Source organism: Pipra filicauda, unplaced genomic scaffold, assembly GCF_003945595.2.
Source record: "Pipra filicauda isolate LSUMZ 115617 unplaced genomic scaffold, ASM394559v2 scaffold318_size846807_pilon, whole genome shotgun sequence".
NCBI classification, from domain to species: Eukaryota; Metazoa; Chordata; class Aves; order Passeriformes; family Pipridae; genus Pipra; species Pipra filicauda.
Window position 1 is genome coordinate 404,635 of NW_024104441.1, and position 21,618 is coordinate 426,252.

The 21,618-nt window shown below is 44.1% G+C and overlaps 1 protein-coding gene across 2 annotated transcripts in view; it reads right to left on the minus strand.

The window, feature by feature from the left end:
- Positions 1–67: 67 nt before the first annotated feature.
- The window catches only part of ARIH2 (ariadne RBR E3 ubiquitin protein ligase 2), a 34,522-nt gene continuing 12,971 nt past the window's right edge, over positions 68–21,618 (minus strand). For both annotated transcript variants that reach the window (XM_027713937.2, XM_027713936.2), the window contains exons 3-15: positions 17,195–17,262; positions 15,463–15,526; positions 12,981–13,128; positions 12,342–12,463; positions 11,331–11,440; positions 10,192–10,309; positions 8,664–8,714; positions 8,543–8,564; positions 6,893–7,044; positions 5,695–5,838; positions 5,279–5,347; positions 4,254–4,337; positions 68–3,782 (exon numbers count right to left, since the gene is read on the minus strand). In XM_027713937.2, coding sequence (XP_027569738.1) covers positions 3,711–3,782; positions 4,254–4,337; positions 5,279–5,347; positions 5,695–5,838; positions 6,893–7,044; positions 8,543–8,564; positions 8,664–8,714; positions 10,192–10,309; positions 11,331–11,440; positions 12,342–12,463; positions 12,981–13,128; positions 15,463–15,526; positions 17,195–17,262 — 1,224 coding nt within the window. In that variant the 3' untranslated portion in view covers positions 68–3,710. The remainder of the gene's footprint in view (positions 3,783–4,253; positions 4,338–5,278; positions 5,348–5,694; positions 5,839–6,892; positions 7,045–8,542; positions 8,565–8,663; positions 8,715–10,191; positions 10,310–11,330; positions 11,441–12,341; positions 12,464–12,980; positions 13,129–15,462; positions 15,527–17,194; positions 17,263–21,618) is intronic.

Sequence of the window (21,618 nt, forward strand, 5' to 3'; positions counted from 1 at the left end):
GACAGCAGCCACACCCCCCCTCCACCCCGTCCCCATCCCGCTGCCAAGGAGAGCCAGGACACCGCCAAAGTTAGAAAGTCACAATTTATTTCAAATAAACCATGGGCACACCTCTGGCAACCGTCTCCCGGGCGGTTTCCGCCGCCCCTGCCCCTCTCCGGTGCCTGCGAAGAAAAGCGAGGGGTGGCAGCAGCGCCGAACCCCCAAACACACAGCCCAACAACCCCAACCAGATCGGGGCCAGGAAAGGAATTCCCAGAACAAGTGCCTCATTTAAAAATAAAGTTCTATTTTTTTTCCACCTGCTTAAAAAGTCTAAAATTTAGAGTGCAAGACTATTGTACAGAAACCTCCTGCTGCCCCACCCGCGGGCGGGCACGGCACCTTCGCCGCACCCAGGGTAGCAGTCATGCAGTTTACGGTATCAGTAGAAAACGTTTTGTTACAGTCTGGGAAGCCTGAGGACTATCAGAGATGAGACAGCCAGTGCACCAACACAAGCGAAGCCGAAATAAAAGAGTGCCGGATGCAAGGATGGAGAGGCGCTGGGCTGGCGCAGGAGCTGGAAACAAGTGCAAAAAAGAAAAAAGAGAGCAAACATTCCACGTCTGTAGCAGTAACGCATCAAAGGGAAATTTGTACCTCAGGATTAATGGCTCCTGAGCCACTTTCTATTCACCTACATCCATGTAACCTTGCTGACTCAAAGAGGGCCATGTACCTATTAGAGGGGAAGAAACTGGCCTTGTCTTCGGGTGTTGAGAACCTGTTTCCCTCCTGACACCTGCCTCTTGAGCTGTGTCAGCCACCTTACACGTGGAGCCAGCAGCCCCTGTGCTCTGCAGGTTTTGTCCTGGAGTCCACAACTTCCTGTACGACACCAATACAGAAGTTGCCCTGCCTGGGCTGCAAAAGCAAGTCCTGTTGTTTTCCCAGAGTACAGCAACAGGATCTGTGCATGCAACCCAGGACTTTCACCACCTTCAGAAAGGGTGTTTTGTTTTGTTTAAAAATAAATGGAACTGTTGACAAAGTTCTAGTTTCAGAAAATTTGAAAGAATTAGGGGGTGCACTGTGCAATCCTTATTACTATTCTTCAGCCAAGCATCTCAGCAGCCTGTTCAGCAAGTCTCGCCACAGCTATACAGCCTGGCTTGTCAACAAACAAGGATTCATAGCAAAGCATTTCGTGGGGGCATGGGAGAGGGAGGGAGGGAAGGAGGCAGGGAGGGAGAGAGACAAAACCCCATTCTCATCTAGCTCAAAGCTGGACAATTATGTAACAGAAGTGATAATTCTTTGGGATTAGGGAACTCCACATATCTGTTCTGCAAAGAGATTAGGTATTAAGATAGTTACGTTTGACAACAAGAACACCAGCTTTTATCCTAATCAGTACTTTGCACATTACATTTTTAAAGAACAGTTTAAACATGGGTTCTATGCACTGCAAACTGCTGGGGTCTCAGCAAACCTTTACTGTGGGTGCAGCCTGCCCCGACTCTGACAATCATTTGGGAGAGGAAGGAAGAGACTGACTTCTAGAATATAGAGGAGGGCACAAAGAGGCTGCTGCTGGGTGCAGAGGGAATGAAGTCAGGAGACAGTGGCTGGAGCAAGGACATATCTACCTCTACAGCTCCAGCCTCAAGGGGAGCCAGAACAGGACAGAGCTGGAACACAAGGAGCCATGGCTATGGAGATCTCTTGCACAGCAAGCAGTGCTGCTCCCAGAAACCAGACTCCCTTCCCTGCCCCACTCCCTGGCTCCAGCCATCTCTCCAAAACCCTTCCCTACCCTCAGCCTCTTCTGTTGTAATCCCACTCCTCGCAGTATGTTCCCCTGTTCCCTGATGATACATCCCCCGCCAGGGAAGGAAGGGAGGAAGGAAAAGGCCTCTCAGTTTGAAATTTTCTGCTGTGTACAACAAGCAGATCGACAGGATTAGTTCCTATGGCAGCTACTCCTTTTTTAAACTGATGCATCACTTGATAAAATCCATCAGCCCAATTATACCTGCTGCAAATACCTGGATTATGTGTCTCAGGCACATGAAAGAGGCTCCAACAGTGGAGTGAGTTTATTCTGACATGCAGAAATTTAGCACTTTTCCCCCCTCCAGTTTAATCTTTATCAAGTCACATTGCATAAGAACAATACGGGGATAGATCAAAGGCAACACTTCCACATACAGCATGGAAGTGAGTTCCCCACAGAGGTGAAGATTTCCTCAGGTCAGACTCCGGCTGCACCTTTTTGGCTGCAAACAACAAGCTCCGGTGCAGGTGACACACATGCCTGTGAAATCCTAACATGTGGCCTGCTTCCTGCAGCAGACAGGCAAGGATCAGCATTTAAGCAATCTTTTTCATGTTAACCCCTACTAAGATGAACTAGGTTTTCATATTTTTATTTTAGTGTATATTTTACATTAAAAAAAGAATGTTAATAAAAAAAGCTCCACATGCTCCTAACAATCAATTTTCTGATAAGTCCCCACCAGCATCAATACTAATATACAAATAAATTAATTTTGCTAGTTAATTTTCTGCCTGGCTTTGTGCAGGCTCTGCACAAGTAATGCACCTGAATTCAAGTGCCCGTCCACATTGCCAACACGTGCCAGGGAGTGTGTTGTACATAATCTTTCCTCCTCATAATGTAGTGGTATTCAGTCTCATTTTAATGAACGAAATCAAATTTTCTCAGCCATGCTACCCAGGAGGCACAAATAATCTTTACCAGGCCGCATGGCACTGTTATAACATGGATTCTTTCACTCTGCAAAAGCCCCAAGCCTTGATTAACAACTGTATGCTACTAGTCCCTCATCATTCGCTTTGGCAATACAACATCCTCTCCACAAAAACAAGTAAAGCAAAAATCTACATGGAAGACCTAAAATCCATCAAACGCAGAATCTGATTTCTCTCAATTTCTCTCAAACTCAAGGCATATCCCCCAGTGTTAACCTGGTCTGTCCCTTGAAATTCCTCTGTTTGCTTCTGTTTGTGTAGCTGGATTTTGCACAGCTGATTTACAAGACAAGAGATGTCCCATGTAATCATACTGAATAACAGCCACTGCTGGTACTGTAGGGCCAGACACAGCAGCAGCCACCCTTAACACCGGCCACTCTCCTCATGCAATGCCAATGCTACAATGCCCTGGTTAAAGGAGCATCGGGAAATCTAGCTGAGATATTTTGTAACCTCCTTCAGCGCCTAGGAGGATTTTTGGGTCAGAGGAAGGGAGAGGGAGAGGGGGAAAAGCCCATTAAATTTACAAGCAGATTAAGGAAAAACACTCCACTGCCAATTTATTTTTAAAAAGGGTTGTGTGTTATTCTAAGGTTTGTCTGTATAATTGTACAACCGTTGAAAATTACATAAACTGTAACGATCTAATACTATTAACAGCCATTCAGAGAAAAACTCCCTCCCCTTCTGAAACCATCAAAGGCAGGAGGGAAATGGCCCAGGAAATATGCCAATCTGAGCTCTGGCCTCTAGCCTGGCAGAAACAGAAACAGAAAGATAAGAGAACAAACTGGACTAAGATGTGGTGTTTGCATGTGTCTGACTTGCAAGGGGAGGGGTGGCTTTGTCCTTGGCCGTGTTCTCCCAGAGGCAGTGCCTGCTTATCCCAGTGAAGCTGCCATCACTTCACTCGCTGCTCTCACCCCTGCACTTCGTCACTTCCTCCTGTCTTATGTGTCGTGGAAGTCTTTCAGCAGGGTCCTCCGTCTCTGCTCTGCTATGTGCATCTGATTCTCTAAGTCCTGGTAAAACAGAAGGTACAAACTGTCAGCACACATTTTCCGGAGAAGAGCTCATTTTCCTCAGGGAGACACTACACTCCACGTGAGAAGCACCAACTGTCACACTTCACACGCACTCTGGATCACAAGATCCCAGATCCTCTTGCTTTTGATGTGGGCTCCCTCTGCAGTTGCCTGGCTCCTGCTCTCCCTAAACCTCTACACACTTAAGGTATCTGCTCTTCACCAGAGGGATACCTGGAGCCTCTTCCAGAGCTCTGTATGTCCCATCTCACTTTGCAGGACTCCCTGCAGCCCGCCCTCCCCTTCCATAAGCAGTGAGCACTCCGCTTCTACAACATCTGCTGCCTAAGGGTGGTTTCTGGATCTAGTTTCTCAGAACTCTCACTTGACTACCTTAGTGCTCCTGCAGAAGTGTTAAGCCCAGCAAACAAAATCTGGCCAGCAGGCTCAAGCAAGCAGAACACTCACCCCTCTGTCATAGCTGTCTGCTCGCTCCACCTTCCATGAGAGATTTTCAATTTCAGCTTCCAGCTGGGCCTGCTGGTATTCAAACTGCAAGGAGCAAAATTAGAGACAGCAACAAGAAACTAGTTTAATGGAGCAGTTTCATACCACACACCACACTTGAGGAGCAGACAAATGTGTTTTGCTGACAGGTCTGCTGGCAGAGCAGGTTTGTGTCTCCTCCTTATCCACCTTCAGCTACACAGCATCACCCCTTCTGGGAGTTTCTTGTGTAAGCACTCCCCAACCTGTATCACTCAAAATTAACCCAGTCAGCCTAAAAACACTGCAAGTGACAAGTATCTCCTAGCTCAGCTCATTTTGCCATAAACAGGTCAGAAGACACTCCCATGAGCAGCTCTGCAGGCAGAGTGGAGGGATTGTTAACCGCTGCTGGGAGCAGCAACTTGTTCCACTGGCACAGTCAGATCCAGAAAAGAACATCTGTCCACAGCCTCAGAGAACACATGATCCCATGAGGAGAGATTCTACAACAGGTTTTACAGAACAGCCGAGTCTAACAAAAAACTCTTCAGTGAATTCAGGGTTATTTTTGTACATGTCCAGTCCATGAGATGTACCAAGCAACAAAGGAACTTACAGCAGGAATAAAAAGCAAAGCTACACCCTGATCCAAGGCTAGAAAAACTCTCCTCCAGCAGCTCTTCATATGAAATATGGCCCACAGCACTGTGATAAATCTTACCAAGGAACAAACGCACACTTCCAGCCTCAAAACATTCTGGATAAATGGCTTGTTAGTGAAAGTGCAGTGAAGTCCCCTGGGAAAATAATGTAATGCATCAGATGACAGAGCTGCTGGTCAACTCAAAGTGAAGAGGGAAGGTGCAAAAATGCCTATTTGTCCTGTCCTTACCTCAAACTCAGGACTAATATTTCAGACACTGCCAGGCTCTGGAATTCAGCCCAGCATGCTGCCAGCTACACCCCAAAAATTTATCAGCAAAAAAGAAGGCAAAACATCTTACCAGCTTCTTCCTGGGACCAGACTCCATGTAGTAGGCATATGGATATGTGTACTGCAGGGTGTAACGACACTGCCCAAGTGTGGAAGGAAGAGAGAGAAAAGGACAAGAGTCTCAGACTTGGAAGTCAGCAGAGTCACATTCGTGTGGTCACTACAGGCTAAGAAGCTACCTCCTAACAAGGACAATTGGACACTTCATGGTGGAATTTCCTACACCTTCCTTGGAAGAACTTGTGCAGCTCTGTACACTGTGAAACATAACTTCACAATACCAGATGATTTTTGGCTAGTTCACGTCCTAGACTAGAGGTACTACCCCACGTACCCACAACCCTTAAATTTCCTTCCTTAATCAGTACTATGAATTTAGCATTCTGGCCGGTATTTTCTCTGCGCAAACAAGACAAAATTACCCACCTTTGCAAGTAGTTTTGCAGCATTTTGTAGGTATTGCCAGTCTATCCATGTCCCCAAGTTGTTCATAACTCTTTCTTGAATTTTCTCCTGGATTCGTTGGTATGTCTGTGCCTCCAGCTGTAGGCTTTTATTGTGATTCTCCCACTGCAAGGGGTGGGGAGACAGGGAAAGAAAAAATGGCATGAGAACAGAGTACTACTGCTGTAAAAGCACAAGCTCTAGCAAGCAGAAATTGGAGTGGGGCAGGAGTCCAGCAAGGCAAGACATGCTGTGGGAAAGAACGGCAAGGCAGCACCTCCAGTAGCAAGTGGCAGAGGCTGTAAACAGACTGACAGCAGCAAAGAGCAGGGAGCAATCCCAGCTCCTCCGAGTGGGAATGCCCTCTGGTCACACAGCGACCTTGTGCCTAACAAGATGGAAAGACATGGCGATTTCCCTACTTAAAGGATTTCTATAGAAAGGTTAAGAGTTTAAATTAACATTTAACACAGGCTCAGTGAAATCCAACTTCCATGTGCACATTGTAAACATGGCTATTTCCCAAAGCCTGTTGTTCTGAAGAACCAGGAATGAACATATTTATTTTACCACAGGACTTGGCTCATGCTGTGAAGGATAAACTCATTTTAATGGGGAAACTGAAATGCACCAGTATTTAACCTCTACCACACTCTCTTCTACAGATGCTGCTGTAGAGTTGCTGTGCATGGCCAGGTGCATGGAGACTGCTGTGTGGACAGAGATGCAACTTTTAAAAATGTGATTACATGAAATTTTAGTAAAACTTTGCTAGAGCACATGGAGCTTTGAACATGGCAGAGTTTATTTAGTTCTTTGTCTCTATAAAGACAGATTTCAAGGAACTGAAGTTCCCCAGTCCTGGAAGGAAATGATTGGAGCAATATCTATCTACTGCAGCAGCACTCAGCTTGCAGGTAAAGGATACAGTGGCATACAAGTAATACTGATTTTCTCTAGCACAGGGGAACATAGGACAAATATGATTTTCTTTAGGTATGACATTATAGGTTTGAAAGGGATTCACAGGGCAGGATTTTGAGTGAAAAACAGAGCCTGAAAATTCTGCACGGGTTCTCTCTGGGCAGTTTCTTGCACGGAGATTGCTGGCAATGACCTTTGCACCAGGCAGGGAGCATTAAAAGGCTACAGCAGCTCTGGCCAAGGAGATGTCTCCTACCCTCTCAAAATAGAACAAGTACTTCTTAAGGGCCTCCCTGGCCTGTGCTTGCTGACTCTGGTTTACAATATCAGGATTCTCTTTGTACCGACTGCATTCGTAGTACTCGCTGCCGTGAGTCTTCCAGTCTCCCAGACACATCCAGCAGAAGTCTGCAGAAAACAGCAAAAAAACCCACTGTGAGGCACAGAAAAAAACCTCTGAGAAAGAAAAGCTTCAGGAGACACAGTCCATCTGTTTTCAGATATTTCTGCTAAGCCAAGAAACATACACATTTTGTATCATCTTACATAACAGAACTCAACAGTGAGCCAAAAATACCAGCCTGCCTCGAAGATTTTAATTGTACGGCCTCCCATGCAACTGTGGAAAGTAAATCCTGAAGTTCTGCATCCTGTACACCAAGACCACTGGGCAGAATCATACTTGCAACCTGCACAGGCTGTCACTCCAAGTTAAAGAAGAGGCAGGCTGCAGTCTTTTTTGTGAGTTGCCTCCTCCCCACCATGGCCCACCGCCCCATGCAAACCTCTGTCTAAACAAAACAAACAGTCACATCCAAAAGTGAACTAACTCATGCAAAAGAAAGTCTTCCCTCAGTTCTCTTCAGAAGGGAACTACCCAGGTAATGTCAGATGTCAGGGGTTTATAACACAAAGTTAGAAGCTGCTGAATTGGGAAGAAAGTGAAGAAAAGAGAGCAACAGCAAAACCCACGTGACAATTTTCTGATTTCAGAGAGAGGTTGTGGGTGTTCTACTGGGAAGGAAAAAAGATGGATATTAAGTTGCTACAATAAGAATCACTTCTGTGTTACTCATGGTAAAGAAATCAAAGTCTGCATTTCCAGAGTTCACCAGCTTTCACCAGCTAGCTCCCATGGTACCGTGGCACTTGCCTGCTCACCCTTGTCACAGAGCTCCATCAAAGCATGTCCAGTGCTGCTGAGAACCCCAGAGCAAAGGAAATGAGAGAGGACAGTAATCTTTAATCATCTTCCCAATAAGGTTCTGATAGTGTAACAGTTTCTAGTGGCACACTTAACTCAGAGGGCTGAATACAACTGTCTCGCTACAAGGCAATAGAAATTAATTCTGCCATGAAAAAGTAAGTACAAAAACAGGCTGTCACACTGTAGGACCACACAGTGAGCCAAAGACACTCAGGCTGTTAATTGAACAGGAGCGGACTGAGAAGTCCAACAGCTACGAATAAAAATTCACAGCTCCTGCAGTTTCATCTAGATTGAAGCTCATTATTTCCATCAGTAAGAAGAAGACCTTAAGCTCATCTGAGTAAATGGCTCAGTTCTGACAGTATTTTCAGCTGATGACAAAAACAATTCCATGGAAAGCATTTAATACTCTCTTCTGAGATGGATTCCACTGTTAATATTCTGGAGACTTCTCTATACAATGGACATGTCAGGGGCAGGAGCCAAACCAGCACTGAATCAGAACCCAGCTGAGATCACAGCCAGTGGGGAAAAAACTATCACACAGAAGTCTGTAACTAATGTCCTGTTCACCTTTTACTAGGGGGAAAATATTTCAGTGAATGTTCAAATTTTTTTTTCCTATCACAAAAAAAGAGAAGAGACCATCACCACTGACAAACATTGCAGAGAAAACTGCTTCCAAATCCAACTCACCATGCTTGCATTTGGAACATTGCTGAAAAAGAAGAGACAAGAAGCACTAGTTAGTGCAAAGTGGGGGGGAAAAATTGCGCTTAGAACAAGGGAGGTTTGACGTGTTCAGGGAATTGCTCACCATGTGATTGCAGCCTCCATTCTTTTCAATACAGATATTGCACTTGGGACACTGAGGAAACAGAAGCAATTGTTAGATCCAACTGTCTCTAGCAGCCTTCTGAAGAATGACAGCACTTGTGTGATTATTCCTCTCTGCCTTTTTTTTTTTTTAAATATGCATACACATATATGAGAATATTAACATTTACACTTTGCCTGATAGCTCCATTTAAAAGAAGATAGAAAGGCAAAGCCAGGGGAGTTACACTGCAGCACTGAACTATTTGCTCAAGAAAACAAATTTGCTGTTGTTACTCCTTGTAAGACTGGAGGTCTTGCTGAGTTACCGCTTAACACTTGCTCAGGCACAAGGACATAATTAGTTCATGTATTACAGTAGATTCCACAGCTACTTGGACTGCAGGTAATCGACACTATATCCTGCCTTCAGCAGCCACTTACAGATGACAACTCAGCTAGGGGTAGAGACTCTGGCTGACCATAGAGAGCTGCACACATCCTTACTGCACAGATACCCTAGAGAGTCCAGCTACATTTTTTGGCCTGCACAGGTACAGTGGAAGAAGTGAGTTTTGCTGCTTTTCATAAATTTTCACGTCAGGCAAAATGTATGCCAGAAGAATGCTTGATATAACAGAACCTTATTTCTACAAGTGAGGATAGCAGAAACTGCCATCACATGCTGACACCTTCTCCAGAGAAGGAAGGGAACTTGAAATCTAACACAACTGAATTAGCACTGTTAGACAGGCTAATCAGCACTGTCACAATTGTCACTGGCCATGGTAGCTCAATGCCAGCTAAGAACTGTTTTGAAGTCAGGTCACAAAATCCCCAAGACATTAAAAGTTCAAATCTCAAACAGCTAATTTAGAGGATAAAGGTAGTATATCTATAAATTTTAAAGTCAATTCTATAGGTAGGCTAGGGTGCATAATGTGTAAACTATTTTTTTGTCTTGGATCTAAATCTACTAGAAATACTCTGATGCCTAATTTACAGAGTTCAACTACCTCATTTTGCTGTGCTTGACAAATCATGACTTTATCTCCCTCACCTTCCAGTTCACAGTACTCCACAATTATTCAGGCTTAAACACCACTGATGCCTTATTTGATACTGATTTCACACTTACTACACCCTCTCCTTCCATTTTAAACACATCTCCACTGATCATTTCAAAGTAGTCACAATTCTTTTGCCTGTGGGAGGACAGCACACCTAGCTGCCAACATTCACACCAGGTCTGGAATAAGGATCACCAGGTCCTTACTGCAGAAGGGCAGCTGGGCTTCCTACACAAAGCATTCCCAAGGCACTCAGTTGTTATATCACAGGCATAGGAACATAATTAGTTCACATATGACGGTAGCTTCTGACAGAAGCTTCTTGACAGTCCCTAGGGAGCTGTGAGAATTTGTAGCCCGTGAAAAAGCAGAACACAATGCTATGTATGTATAGAATTGCATCCTGCTTCCCAGGCAGGGCTAGAGGACAAGAAATAACACGCAGGTGCTTGGCCTTACATCTTTAGTGTGAGCACTGATGTAGTTGGCTGTTTCAGAGTCATCCGCACACTTGGTGAGCCATTTCCGAATGGTAGCGCAGTCCGTGGGCGCGTGGTACATCTGCCGACACTTAAAGCTTAAGGGGGGGAGAAAAAAAAGAGAAAGACACATCGATTTCCAAGGAAGTGACTCAAGGATTGAGGTTTTCCTGACCAAAATCTGGGAGGCCCAGTAAGGGATGCAAATGCTCTTGTGTATTACCAGAGTGCAAAGACCAAGGCTGAACATCTCCCCCACCCTCTTGTGCAGAAACCAGAGTCAAGAGGAAAGTGAACTGAGGCTTTCTCTGACACGTCATGTGTCTGAGGGCTGACATGTCCTTACCTAGAACCTATGTTTCCTCTAACATGACTGCAGAGGCCTGGGGCACACCAGTTACTTACAAGTAGCTTGACTCCAGTGGCAGATATCAGGTACTCGCATTAACATGACCTGACAGCCCCAGGTGAGTAAGGACCATTTGCATGGAGATTCCAGTAAGCTGGTTCTCTAATCTGTTTTCATTATGCTCCACAGACATTCTCAGCAGTGATTCTAGAGACCCAGGAGCAGAAGACACTTCAGCAGCTCTGCAAACTACCTTTTTTCTCTGGTCCTACATCCACTTCCATCAGACAAGGAACATTAGCATTCCTGTTCAGCAGAAATGTATTCTCACATGAGTCTCAAAACATGTCTCCCAGACACTCTGGGAGTCAAACTCTTGTCATAAACTTAAAATCTTAATACCAGCAGGTAGTAGGGAGGACTCCATGTTCACTACCAGAATCTCTATCAGTCACTATGTCTGGAGGAAAATTTGTAACCAAGCCAAAATGTGAGAATGCCAGATTTGTAACCCCTTGATTATTCAAGCCCTGCATTCCCTGGTTGCCAGAAACCCAACTTCCAAGGAGTTTAGGGAGCGAGGGGACAGCTGACCACCTGCAGAAGTCAGACCCCAAGTGTCCAATTACTCAAGCTAACTCAAGTTACAAACAACTCTAGCAAAGCATTGAACATGCTTCTACACACCAAAGCTGCTGGCAAGCAAAAGGAGCAGCTCTGAGGACAGCACACACTTCCCCCCATGATTTTTAACCTTCTCTGTTCCTTACCAGAAGACCTCATTGCAACGATTGCACTGCACTCGCCGGGCTTTTGGCTCTTGTACCTGTATGACCATAGGGCAATCTGCACCAGGACACAGCTGCAGCTGGTAATGGCTCTGTGGGCACACCAAGGGGGTAAGATCAGCAGTGGGTGCAGAAGAAATCTGTTCAACTTTAAACACTCCTATCCTCAAAACCATACAAGTCAGTTATTTCTTATTGAAAAAGACTGACAACTGTCACCAGGTCTTGGCTAACAGAAGAGATCCTCCTTTTCCTAATGCTGAAGACATTTATTAGTTACTTACAGCTTCTCTAGAACACGGAATTCAAATGGAGGGTTACAGACCAAGTCAGCACAGCAATACAACCATTAAGACACCACTAACAGTCAACAGGAACAAACAATTTTATTCCACTTGAGCTCTTTTCTCATCCTCTCCTTATCTCACAGAGGCTATTTAGTTGCTCTTCTGTGGTGGCCATTCCTTCCCAAAGGGTAACTTTATTGAGGTGAGGTGACACCCCTCTTTTGTACTGCATCGCTGCTTCTTGAGTGTTGCCAGTCACCAGAACACTCCTGCACATTGAGCCTTAACAACTGCTGCTTTAATTTCAAAATACCTCATATAAAATGTAATTGAGCAAGCCAATTCAGCTGGGCTACACTAAGATGAGGGACCTATTTTTCAGAACCTAAAAATATTTATGTAAGAACAAGAAGGACTTAAAAAATCAGATCAAAGTTTTGAAATTCTCAGCTGCAACACTCCGAGAATTCTGAAGCACCAGCCAAGGAGTTACTGGGTGACCTTACAGCAGAATTTACTTTGGCAACTTGCTAGAGTATTTTGCCAGTGAGGCTGTCCTACAGGAGCTGCCACATCATGTCTATTGAGGACAATTTTGCTGCAGTTACTGCAGTTCTAATCAAAAATGCAAGACACTTGAAACAAAATTTCTGCAAGTCATTGGTGATTTGAGCCAGGGTATCCTAAAAATGAAAAAACCCACTACCTCCACATAGTCCCTGAAGAGGTAGCGCCTGTATTTGTCTTTCAGCTCTTCACTAGGCAGCAATGGGAACACAAAGTCTTCTGGTGTCCGAAGCAGGCAGTCCTGAGCCATGCAGGAGACCCCTAAGAAAAGAAAGCAACATCTTAGCACAGTGCAGCTTATTCCAAGGAGTGAATGCACAGAGAGCATTCAACAGTTTCCTAGGTGCCATCTGTTGTTGTGGCAAGAGGGACACAACTGTGAAACAAATCAGGGGCTGCTGAAAAGCTGACGCCCAACTGTCTGTAGCGAAAGATGACAGGGTGCATGTGTACCCAGAACCAGTAAGTGCTTCAATCAGTATTCACAAGGTCAGACACTTAAATCAGCAAATTGTAAGTTACTGCCATGCCAGCATGAAAGACAGGCTACAAAAAGCCCAAAGCAACTCTGGCAACTACTGGCTTCTACCCAAGACAAAGGGAACAAATGTTTGCATCTACAAGCACTCCAGGGGCATTGCAACAGTACATCATCACAGATGCAAACTCAAGGTGCAGCAGATTTGCAGCTTCTAACTTGTTACAGTCATGTTCTTGACTCATCAGAATGGCCAGCATGGCAAATATGGACCCAGCACCATGTCCACCTTGAACTCACCGACTCCAACACCATCCTTGACGAGCACTGTACAGTGCTGCTCCCAGCAGCTGCGACAGAACTGGTGCTGACAAGCCAGAGAGAGCAAGTTCTCCTTCCGGACAAACTGCATGCACACTGCGCAGTGGTGGGAGGAATGTACCATTGCCTGGGAGAGACACAAATCAGCATTACAGTGAAAGCATCCCAGCTCTCCCAGAGTGTTTTCACCTCATCCACAGACAACTGCATTCATCTTCGCTGTGACAACGTCTCAGGGGAGCTCCAGGCCAGAACTGGTTCATAAGCAGCTGGTGTGCTGAGGTGCTGCACTGCCCCAAACAGTCAGTCCTTCTCAAAAACCTCTTTAAACTCATAACACAACAGGCTGACAGTACTGAACTGTTCCTGCTTCTCAACTAGTGCTATCCAGAACTCACCTTTACTCTTCTGGTTCTTACTCTCGTCTTCTTTAAAAATGAAGAAATACATCCTTTTATTAGGCATTCCCTGGATTTACTGATATTCTTTGTTAGCTGGACCAGACTATCACTGTTCCACAGGCTTTGGAGAGAAGCTATAGCTGGAAGCAGGCTTAGCAATGTCCTTTTACTGGACAACAATTCTGGGTAACAGGAGAGGCAATTGAAAGTGTAGCATGTAAAGTGTTCATACAGAAAGGAAAGGGAATTCTCAGACTATCATTTTCTATCTCTTCTCTTCTGCCAATGCTACATTTGGCAAAGCAGCCATCATCCCTTCAGATGAAAAGGATTAAGAAGCTTTGTTTCAAATCAGGCATAACTCTGCTATTGCTTCACCAAACCACTGAGAAGCAGTCTGGTCTCCCCCTGGGTAGTGCAGAGCTAATCCCCAGACAACAGATCCAGCCTTCAATACATCTCTGCTCACCCCTGGGACCTGCAGAACCAGGTCTAGCACAGCTTCATCAAAAACAAGGCTCTACGAAGCTGTTAGCAGGAGCTTATGTTCCAATTTTTCCTTTCACAGAGAAGCCATATAATCACTTTTTGTCTACTGAAAACTTTGCCACTTGTTAAGAAGCTGGTGTGAGACTGCCATCGGCTTCCATGCCAAGCTCTGTATGCCAGAGACGTGGAGGAGCAGCAGCACAACATGCAGCCACATGACTGACAGAGCTTGATTTATGGCATGGCCACGTGAAAAAGGAAATAATATGACTGTTCTAAGTGGCCTCACTTATGGACCAGAACAAGATTCACTGAGTCTGAAACTGCACTGATTGCCTGGATCAGCTGCTCACCCTGAACAGCACACGCGCTACCTCAAACCCTCACAAGCTGCCTCTCTGAGCTCACTAAAGCTTCTCCCTGTGGAGTCAGTCCCTCTACAGACACTCACTATGAGCATCTGCCCCCAAAATATCATTATTCTGCACTGGAAGCCAAAGCACAGAGCAGCTTGCCCTAGCACACACAAATAGACTGTAGTGAATTGCCTAACAAACCAAGTTTGTGAAGACTCAAATCAACCTTTTAACCATATCTTTCTGCCCAAAGTGAAATTACCATTGCAGTGGGGGGTACTTAAGTGAGAGCTGACAAAAGATTCAGACATATCTGAAAATATATGGACTAATTGCAGGTATGTCAAATAACAAAGATTTTTTTTTTCTGGACTCTAGGCAGATAATTTATTTTGAGTCACTCCTGTCAGCTCTTTTAGTATTTTCACTGTCTGCTAGTTACAAGACAGCTCAGATGCCAGACCAGGCTTTTAAAATCTCCCCTCCCCCCCAGCCCAACGTGTGTTTCCCAGATGTAGTATTTTATCACTCAAAATCTGACACATAGCAATGTGTTCTTGGGGTAACTGTGCATTGCACCAAGACACCCACCGCGAATGAAATCTGTAACATGCGACAGGATGTTTCTATTTAAAGGGGGTGGGGGGAAATATCTGAAGACCTGTGTAGCCCTGGCTGCAAAACACAAGTTGTTGGTTACATATCAGTACTGACTGGCTCAGCAGCACCACCACTCACTGGGAGACTCGGCTTAACCATCCCTAAGCTGAGCACTGCAGGGTAAAAAAAAAAATTAAAAAAAAAAAAAAAAAAAATCTCTATTCCAGCCACAGACAAGCTCTGTTCACTCTGTGCAGCCAAAACTTCCCTTGAGTGTCTTTTACAGAGAACAGAATTGGAAGAGGCAGCCAAGCCCGTTCACTGTGCTCCTTCCATTGTGTACCATCACTCAAGTCAAAAAATGATCCTAATTTTCTTGAAGAAAGTAATTCTTGAACACTACCTGCAAGTCAATAGCAAAGCAGCTATTTAAATATTAGACATCTCTTGAAGGCATTCTCATTAAAAAGTACACTCAGCACTGAATTAGGGTATCAGACCTGAGTTTGCAAAGGGTTAACATGGGACAGACTATGCCATTAGTAATGCAATCCCCCACGAGGGGGGTCAGAAGTGTCTGCCAAGGGAACAGACTGAGATAGTTATCATACTTACATGTTTGGATGAGGTGGGCTGAACTCGTGCTTCTACTAGCAACTGGGCAGCATTAGACTTGTGCCTGAAAAGGCAATTGAAGAATGATCAAATCAGTTTCTGAATACACTCTGCATTATTAAATTGATCCTTCTTGCCTGAATAAATAATTGGCTCTGTGCAAATGGTAGGGTAGGTTTCAACAAGGAAATTGAAATGTGTCTTGTGTGAGGCTCTCTCATATAGAGAGCTGAGCTCTCATCAAAACTTTATGATAATTTCTTCAAAAACAGGAATAATACTTCTCCTGGTAATGGATTAACATTTTCCTTATCCTTCTTGATGATTATTTTTTCACAACATTTATTTTTGAAGCTAATATTTTCTATCCACACTCCTAGAGCAGTCCTAAGCACTGTCCACAATAACACACTCCAGTGAGGCTCCTGTCTGTCTCTTATTCCTTTGTAAAAATCAAGCTAGCCTGGTTAAGTCTCACTTTAACTCCAGTTTATTATCTAGTTAAGTATTTCCTCAGTGACAGATTAGCACCCCTTAAGCGTATGAAGCTGTCTATCAGCAGCCTTAGAATTAAACACATTTTGCTGTTTGTGATTTCCCTTGCAGAGGAATGTTTATATCAATGAACTCAGAAATAGCAGCATCACTATAGTGACCATGCTGTAAGTCCCCCCTGCTCATTAGCACTTCTTAGTTGTACTAACGAGCTTTCATTTTATAATGTCACTGTACCAAGGCAGAAGTCTGAGGACTAGATCAACCAGAGAACAACTTGCAAAGCCATAGCTTTGGAAATAAACTCTTCCCCAAATTTCCTCCTGTTTAAATCTCATTAGTTAATCTGCAGGATCACCTGAGCTGCTCTGCGGGAATCTCACCCACTTTGTCCTCCAGAGAAAAGCTTTCAGGCAACCAATGAGACAGTTACCAAAGATGCTGCAACTACATCCATACACGAGATGCATTTTCCATACGTTCTCTGGATGAAGTTGTTGGCTACAGGGCCAAAAATGGCATGGCAGAATGAGTCAGGCTGATGTTCTCTCTATTTTCAGACAACGTTTAGTTCTGAGCCAGTATTTAGTGAAGGGGCTGCCAGCCAGCAGTGCCTCTGGATACACTTCCCGCATATGTTTGGGCAGAGTCTGAACCCTGCTTCTGAAATCAGTTGGAGGACTGTTACAGTGACACTGATCAAGCAAGGGGGCTGCAGTTCTCAGTTCTCTCACACCATCTTCTCCCGCTCTCCAAATACTAGTCAGCTTGGGAAAAAAAACATCACTTATGTCAGAAGGAGAAAAAACTTCAATGTGGATGTACTGCTAAAGACCACATCAGCATAGGTTCGGTGCTCCTTTATGACTTATGGCTTCTATGTTCAAAGCAGAACATATGTTATCTTTTTATTTGTTAAAACAAATAAAAATAGATGCAGTACTCTCAATCTGTTATCTCAAAATGTAAGATAAATGCATCTACAGGGTTCCAAGCATAACAGTAATTCCTCAAACTGAAAGACATTCACCACCACTCCCCTGTTTACAGATTTCTTGCAGGCAGTGCAGCCTCAACAAATCAGTGCTTTTCCTCTGCTCTCTGGAATGGACCACATGTCCTGCTTTCAGGTCCAAAGATACTTGTCAAAAACACACCTATGGAGCACCCTGAGCATTTCTGCAAAGCCAGGGAAAAAAGCACTGAGCACAAAAGAGATAAGACTATTTACACTTACCTTTCCAAAATCTCTGAGATTTGCCAGTGGAAACTAACTAATACTAGCTTTGCAACAGCATGTGATACCTAAGTGGAAAATAAAAGGAAACAAAAAAAAAAGTCAAGTTTGGTACATTTTGAAGCCACACCTCTGCTTAGGGCTATGATTTTCGTTTAAAACTACGTTGTACAAACTCAGTACAATATCCCAGTGATACTCAATTCACATTAAACTGCCAGGCACGATGCTCACAGCCAGTACATCTGCAATACAAAAGTTGGAATGAAGCGTGGATGTACCCCAACTAACTCACATACTTAGTTACAACAGTACAGAGAGGAAGGAATCGAGAATTCACTGGATTAGCTTAACTGCTCATGGAAGCCCCACATTGAGTCCTCACTGTGGTCACCACTTGGGAGGCCCAAATCAGACTGGGATCAGGATCCTCATTAAATGTGCAAAGTCAGAACCTCAGGGCAGACAGATACTACTTACTGAGCTGGAGAAGCAGCAACAGGCTGCAATCACAAGGATGCTGTGGCAGCAAAGGGTATAGGGAAAACACAAAACATTTTCCTAGCCCTTCACTGCAGAGAAGTTACATACTGGATTGGAACAGGAAGATAGAAAGCTACTGTGACAGGGACTGCTTCCATGCAGAGCTGCTTGCATTACGTGGACTCTTGGCAAGCACCAGCACAGTCCGCGCTAGCCCGAGCACCCTCCAGAATGCTGCAACATGACATTTAAAGTCATGCTACAAGGGCACAAGCAAACAAGTTCTCCTTCACTTCTGTGTATTAGTTTATTTCAGAAGAAAAGGGACTTATCTGCTTGCACAAAAAGCCTTGTACCCAACAAGATCACAGACATCTGCTGAGCTGCTGGACCTTCAACCTGCCCCTTGACCCCTTCATGCCTTTATCAGGCCCTGGAGTCCAAACAAAGCAGGTGTCTTGCAAATACAGCTCTTCCAGGGGAATTCAGAAGGCTCATGATCCATGTCCCCTCATTCCTCTCCATGCTAGGAAGCACCTGGGCAAGTTCAGAGCCTGCACACTCTACATTCAAACACTCTCTGACATTAAAAGGGCTCTGCCTCCTGCACTCCAAGATGAACTATCACCAAAGCATTTTTACTATGCACATAGAAAATACAACTCCTTCTGTCCTAGGTACAGGAAGAGTTGTGCTTTTTTTCCCCTAGAGAAGCTGTCAGTTCCAATCATCAGCTGAAATGCCATAAGCCCTCTTGAATCCTGCTACAAGTGATTCGCAGGATCGGATGTACTTGTAACACAGATACACAGCAACACCAACACAATCCTGGAAGGAAACACAAGCACTGGTCACTCTTCCTACAAAACACTCAGGTTCTGCAAATCTAGGGGCAGCACAGTCATTACTCTTCCAAGTCCACCCTGCTGAAGAGGTGCAGCTTCACAACACAACTGACCTATTGCTGCCACATGATACTGCCCCAGTCCTGCACTGGCATTTGTCAGCGCTGGACGTTTTCAGCTTTGGTTCAGGAAGCTAAACCACTGCAGCCCCTACATACAATGCAGACAGGGTGTTTAATTGACTCTTATCCATCTCTACATTCTGATGTGCCCACTTTGCTGGCCACTAAGAAATCCCAGTAATAAAAGAGTATTTTCAATGTACGAATAATCCTTTTTCTAGAAGAACCGCAGCATTAGCTCACGCTGTGCAAGATCTGCCGTATTACCTTCCTCAACTTGACCAGTGATGTGATGTGACCCCCTGAAAACAAAGGCTGCCAGGCAGTGCTGCCCTCTCTCCCTCCCTCCCGACACAGAAGCCTGTGATGAGATGGAGCATGGCACATAGGGCTGCTGCTGCCAACACACACAGTCTGCACAGATCAAGTGCCACTGCCAGCCTGGTTGTTATCTTAAGCCCCCAGCCTGGCAGACCCAGACAGACACCTCTGACTTGTTTGTACAAGGAAAACATCTGCATTTGAGTCTGTAAAACAAACAAGCATCAGGAATGTGGTCTCTACAAGACTGGCTTCCTACAAATGCAAACCACATGGTAATGAATCATTCTCTAACAGAAGTGAAGCTATTTCTCAGTAGCAGTAAGGAAAAACTGCCATCCTGACAAAAGAAAACAAACTGCCAGACTTAAATGGGAGGTTGATCTGTAACATATAAAAATTACTATTTTTCCGTTGGATTTTCAGAGCCTGAGGTATAGCATCTCCTGCGACATCACGATTCCATGAAGTTACTTGTTCCCTGAGGAGGAACCAAGTACATTCAAGAATGAAGAAGTAGAGAAAGAGAAATAAAAGTACCAGCACACACATTTCTGAAATCTAACAACCTATCCTAAAACAATCAAATACTTTTGAGCCAAGGTATGTGTCAGGCAAAATGTGGACTTAGCGCTCCAGAAAGATGCCAGATTAACAGATCTAGAAGAATAACAAAGTATCTGTGACCATTCCTATTTTGATCCAAGTGGAAGCACTGACTGGATCAGTTGTAGTGCTAATTTTACTACTTTCATCACAAAAGCATGCAAGAGTATAACATTTTCAATTCATAAAGTCTGGTTCATAACACGAGACCACTTTCATAAAAGATCTGAAGAAGAAAAATTTTTGATACTACCTGATTGCAGCACATGTGATCTTGAAAAACAGAAGTCCCAGAGTCAGACAGTTGTAGCAACATACCCACCGTCTCCTTGGCATGGAAGTACTAGTTCTTACATGTTAAAAATAGATAACATTCAAACTGTAAGAAAGAGAGATGGGAGAGGAGCAGACAACTAACGACACTGGGGCTGTGCCTGCTGAGTGGAGTCTCACCACATCCTATATCCTGCTCACAAGGCTGGGAATTCAGAAGACAAACGTGAACATCTTCAGGAGCCAACAGCACTGAAGAGATTCCAGAAAACAAGCATGAGAAGAAAAACAAGTGTTTAACAAAAGCCTGTTTCTGTTGATTAGAAGTGCACCCCGAGCCTCTTCAATGACTGTACATTCACAATGACTGAATGATTGTACCAAGTCAGCCAGTTCTTCCACAATAACACCCTAGAATAGTTCAAATATTTCTTTGTAATCAGGAGCCAAAACATGCTGAGTGCAGAAAAATACCACTACAACCAGAAGTTCGGTCCATATGTACATAATTCATTACCTTACAGTAAGAAGAAGGAATGTACCAAAGCTGATACTGTCCAATAAAGCATTTCCTGGACAGCCAGAAGTTTCATACACTGACAGACCTCAAACTTAAAAGAAATCTCAGAAAGAACTCCCCTCTCAGTCACCAGGTGCCACAAGAATCTCAGTTTATCCAGGAACAATAATGCTTGGCCTCAGACACAAAACAAATAAAAAAAAACATTATGCCTCTGATAAATTGTCTACTTTGTTTAAACCTTTCTACTCCCATTTCAGAATGCTAAGAACCAAAACAGGCAGTGACTCAGCCCACTTGGTGTCTTGCTGGCAGCAGATTGTGTCAGTAAAATACTTCTACAGACCCCAATGCAGAAGGGAATGCATATTCTAGATGTTGCACTTCTATTTCAGTTTTTGCCAGCAATTGATCAGTTGTGCCAATGCTTCTACAGAGCCTGACTTCTCCAGAACTCCTCTATCTGGAATTAGACTTATTAAAGTGTAGAAGCTGAAAGCCATAGTCATGTTAAAAATTTTTTTCTTCTCCCCACTTTCATTTCCCCACCACCAGCTTAAAACTTTATGATATTAAAGATCAGCTCAGTCCCAATGTGAATCTGGAAAATTTCCAAGTGAAGACCAGGCTTCTTTCTTCATGATATGGCAGCAAAGCTGAATGGAGCGAATCTCATCCAATCTGCAATTTCCAGCTTTGTTTTAAATCAGGAACTTGATCACCTCAGAAGCCTCTTCCAAACTTCCACCAGCTTAACTCTGACTAACCAGTGATAGAGGGCTGTTGATTGCCAGAAATGGGCACCAAACACTAATGTTGATCAGTGTACTGGAAAAGGGGGCACAGTGCCTATGCACACAGCAAGGGTGCCAAGAGGAAGCTGCTCTGCATAAGGGAAAGACTCTATAAGAGTTTTAAAAAAAGTCTGAAAATTTTACATAGTGCTGGACAAAATTAGATTCTGAAAGTAGAATAAAGTAGTGATGCCATCCCATCAAACACACATCTATCCATTTTCTAGAGTAGTGCACAGGTTTTTTTGCACAGGCTTTTTTTGGTCATTATTATTTCTATCTCTGTTTATCTCCTGGGTTCTTTACCCTCCAAGATAAGCAAAACTCTCACACTTCTGAAGTGTGAAAAGAGTCTGGCACTCTTTAAGACAAGACAATATCAAAAGAATTCGTAAAGAATCTCTGCAGGTACTTTGCTGAGTTTAGAGGGCTCTAAAACAACTGTCTCAACTTGGTTCTC